We start from the raw sequence: 4,146 nt of genomic DNA on the forward strand, positions 1-4,146 counted from the left end.
AATTGCAACTCCCTCCTAGTGCTGCAACACCAGCAGACTCTTCTTTTCTCGCCATTTCGTACTACCCTAGTCCATAGATTGCTTTTTGCCACTCATGGCCTCTTCTTCTACTGCTTCAATTCCCTCCAGGCATGATACCCCTGCGTTGCCGCTCCCTGCAAAAGAGGATATTTCTTCCAAGTGCCCACGTCGTAAGTGCAATGATCAAAGGACAGTGTAACGATCAAAAGCCAATTACCCGCCCAATCTGTTGAAAGACAAAACGAGTCCACACTGTGTGGGGAGCTTGGTACCCTTGCAACAATAGCCAAACATGCCGGTGAAGTTTTTTCATTAAAAAATGAGCCTGTTGGTTTTCATGCGTATGTTATCAAACCTGTAGTTTTAGTTCCATACTTGAATCATGCTTAGTTCAATCATGGTGTATGCAAACAAAGGAAGAGGAAACGCACATGCTTAGTCATGGTATGCCAAACAAATAAAGAGCAGACCTGTGTATTACCATATTGACAGAAAGTTCAGTTGCAATTGCCTCCATTACCATGACTTAGAAATAGTAATAATGGAGTCGTTAAACATTACCATATTGACAATTTCATTCATTCCATGCCATTAATCGATGTAGACTCTTGACTCATTGCTTACCTCATTGCTTTAATCGATGTAGACTCTTGACTTATTGCTTACCATGCAATTAATCGATGTAGACTCTTGACTCATTGCTTACCACATGCCAAGCCGGAAGGATTGTCGCTTGCACAGGCGAGGAGATATCTAAATGTTGCTTCCAAATTTAGACACCTATTGCGAAACGTCTCGTTGAGATCGATCAGAGCTCAAACGAGTCAATTAACTTGCTCGAAGTTAGGAAGGAAAAAGGCGAGGTTCACCATGGGGAGGACTCATGTTGCTGCAGCCTTAGGAGACGTCCTGTATTTTTCATCTTTAGGTTCATCTCTTCTAAAGGAAGACGCATCTGTGTTGAGTGAGCCCGGGCCAGGAGGTGAAACGCCCTTACATATAGCCTCCAAAAACGGGCATGTGGGGGTCGTGAAGTGGCTGCTACAACATCCTCTCATCCTTCCTGCCCATATGAACGCGACAGACGAGCTCGGACAAACGCCCCTTCATGTAGCTGCTCTTCATGGTAAATCCGATGTTGTCTGTGAGATCCTCAAGATCCCCAGCGTGAATGTTAACTGTATTGATAGGCTCCATCGTTCACCTTTACATCTCGCTGCGAGAGGAGGGCACGAGGAAGCTCTCAGACAATTGTTCTCGCGATCATCTGGGCAAACCTCAGATATACATGGGCGCACTGCACTGCATTTAGCTGCTTATTATGGCCATACGAAGGTTGTTTTATTATTGTTGCAGCTAGTGGATGAACCAAAGTTGCAGCTCGTTTCCGTGGACAAGGAGGGGTGGACGCCCATGCATTTGGCGGTTCGCAACGGCCAAAAGGAAGTCGTAGAGGTACTTTTGGGGCGTTCAGATTACACAGATGCTATGCAAATCGAACTGACGAATAATATGACACCACTCCATCTTGCATCACAAATGGGTCAAGCAGATGTGGTAAAGTTGATTTGCGGAAAGCAACTAAATGTGAATCCAATGACTTCTATTGAGCGTTTTACGCCCCTGCATCTGGCTGCAAACGGTGGGCATGATGAAGTGATTCAATGCCTGCTACAACGGACGGATTTGGAAGTCGGCAGTAGGGATGCTCTTGACCGGACCGCCCTCCACTATGCTGCAAGACAGGGTCAAATATCTGTAGTCAAGACGCTTCTGAGTTTCCCCTCAGTCCCCAAGGATGCTACTGATGTTAGCGGCCTCACGCCGCTACATCTAGCTGCCAGAGGAGGCCATTCGAAAGTCGTTCAAATGCTGGTAAGCCAAGGTGCAAACGTTAACGCCAAAGCTGGACTTTCAATGGTTTTGAAAAGTCTTCATGATGCTGCCTGGAGCCACGGCGAGCTCCTAGTTAGCCCGATGCTTCTTGATCCAGACCTTGGAAGCAGTGAGGAGATGACACCTTTGCACTTTGCTGCTAGGAACCGACACATGGCAGTCGCCAGGGAGCTTCTACGGGGTCGAAAGATTGACACGCAAGCTAGGGACGCCAAAGGTTTGTCCCCGCAAGATTGGGCCGAAGTGACGAACTGTGGAAAGCAATATGTAAGGTGCTTGAATGAACTGGGCGTAAGGGGTCGATCGACCACATTGTCAAAGCAAGAGTTGAAGATATTGCGAGATGAAAGGACCACAGAAGAGACGGCCTTAGCGCACCTGCACAAGAAACTGTTTGCTGACGCGCAGGGGTCAAGGAACTTCGTCCAAAGGGGTGCAGACGAAGAGACAGGATTGCACCATGCTGCAAGCAGGGGTCATATGGAAGTTGTGCAGCAAATAATGCTAGATGAGCCAGGAGTAGATGTAAACGAACAGGATGAGTTGGGCAATACGCCTCTACATCTAGCTGCAAAAGACGGGCACACGAATGTGGTGGAATTGCTCTTACAGCGCGGCCAATTAGTGGATCCAAATGTGAAGAACAGTGAGAGTAAGACGCCTCTGGTGCTTGCCTTCGAGGGCAACTGGGTGGAAACTTGCAAGAGTATCCTGAAGCAGCAGCACGAGGTTGAAGATAACTTGAATTGGCTTCTGAGAAAAGCGATCGAGAAAGACTGGTTCGAAATGGCTACAATTCTGGCGCTGGATCCTCGAACTAGGGTGTCGGAGGAAGGTGTCTTGAACGGCAAGACGCCTCTGCAGGAAGCCCTGAGGCACCCGAATCGAAAGCGCTACGTGATGCTGCTGCTAAGAAGGGAGACTGTGAAGGAGCGGTTGTCACAAGAGAGGCAAGCGTACATGGCTTCAGCCAACGCCAACTTGGTGGGTGCAGCTCTCATAGCGAGTGTAACATATCAAGGATGGCTTCAGCCCCCGCAAACTCATCGCCATTGGGCACTCACACTCTTCTGGTGGCTCAACGCAAGCTCCTTCTACTCAGCCGTGGCCAGCGTGATTGCAGCTGCTGCCGGATCCTTGCCGACAAGGGACACGCTGCTGCTGCGGACAGTGATGCAGAGTCGAGTGTCTAGCACCCTATCGTCGTTGCTGTTGGTCATCTCAGCTGTCTGTGTTGTATGGGCCTTCGCAGTGGCCGGCTTCGCTGTGGCATGGGAGGAGAAGAATTTAGTTGTAGGAATGGGAGTGGGAGGAGCGTCGACGACGCTGTTGCTGGTGTGGTTTCTGATCCAGTCGCTAGGCTTCTTACGTAACAAAACGTGGTGGGAGTTTGTGACCCAAGATTTCAGTAATGGCCACAACAATCCTCCTACGGCCAGGGATGAAGTTAGAGGGGGTAGTGGTCGAGTCGAGGGGCATTTTGGGCACTTCTGGACAGAGCAGTTCCGGGCTGCGAGGCAACTCGATCGCACGCCCCTCAGCAGCCTAAGGTGGATTGCCAAGGAGGCTGATGAGAGAATCAAGAAGCGGATTAAGTTGGGCTCAATACGATCTCCAGCTTCCGAGAGGTCGTTAAGCCGCAGTAGTATTGACGAACGCTCTTCGAAGGCAAGGGACGCCTGGGTATCCGGGTCCTTACGTGAATGGACGAGTGACTGTACTACCATTACGTCTGAAAGGCTCCAAACACGTACAGACGGTGATGCACAGTTTTCGTTCTCCAACGAACCAGTTGCCTCAAACAGCACACAAATGTCCCTTTAGATAGAGCTCCGTTTTGCTCCCTTGTGTTGTTTGTGGTTGGTGCAATTGTAGAGTATTGATGATTTGGGGTCCCTTTATGACTTTTTGGCCGTTCGCATCTATTCCTCTTTGGACACTCTTAATCTCCTTCCTTTTCACCCTGTATCCTCCAATTTTGAGCATTTCACTCACACACAGGAAGGCCTAATGAATGATAAATATATCATTTTCCTTTTCTTTTTTTTGGAAGAAGGGGGAGGGGGGCCCTGGGAGGAGGGGTGTGTGAGGAGACAGTGTGCTCAAAGATTTGAACATGGTCTGGGGGGTGCTCACGGGCTACATGAACTGGCAACACATAAATCACCATGGTTGTAATAATTAATTTACCCTTTTCCTTTTAGTGCTATAGCTTTTCCTTTATGCTAG

At 48.8% G+C, this 4,146-nt stretch overlaps 1 protein-coding gene across 2 annotated transcripts; it reads left to right on the top strand.

Moving 5' to 3' along the window:
• Positions 1-626: 626 nt before the first annotated feature.
• Positions 627-3,802, top strand: LOC147904319 (uncharacterized). Of its 2 annotated transcripts, XM_087385825.1 has the most exons (2): positions 1,011-1,147; positions 1,378-3,802. In XM_087385825.1, exons 1-2 carry the CDS (start codon positions 1,145-1,147, stop codon positions 3,739-3,741), a joined length of 2,367 nt encoding a protein of 788 aa, XP_087241951.1. In that variant the 5' UTR covers positions 1,011-1,144; the 3' UTR covers positions 3,742-3,802. The 2 variants fall into 2 exon arrangements, with proteins under 2 accessions (XP_087241942.1, XP_087241951.1); XM_087385816.1 differs by having other exon boundaries at positions 627-3,802.
• The last annotated feature ends 344 nt before the right edge of the window (positions 3,803-4,146 follow it).

Source organism: Dipteris shenzhenensis, chromosome 2 (assembly GCF_047967505.1).
Source record: "Dipteris shenzhenensis isolate YYH24624 ecotype China chromosome 2, Dip_SZ_1.0, whole genome shotgun sequence".
In the NCBI taxonomy this organism is placed as follows: Eukaryota; Viridiplantae; Streptophyta; class Polypodiopsida; order Gleicheniales; family Dipteridaceae; genus Dipteris; species Dipteris shenzhenensis.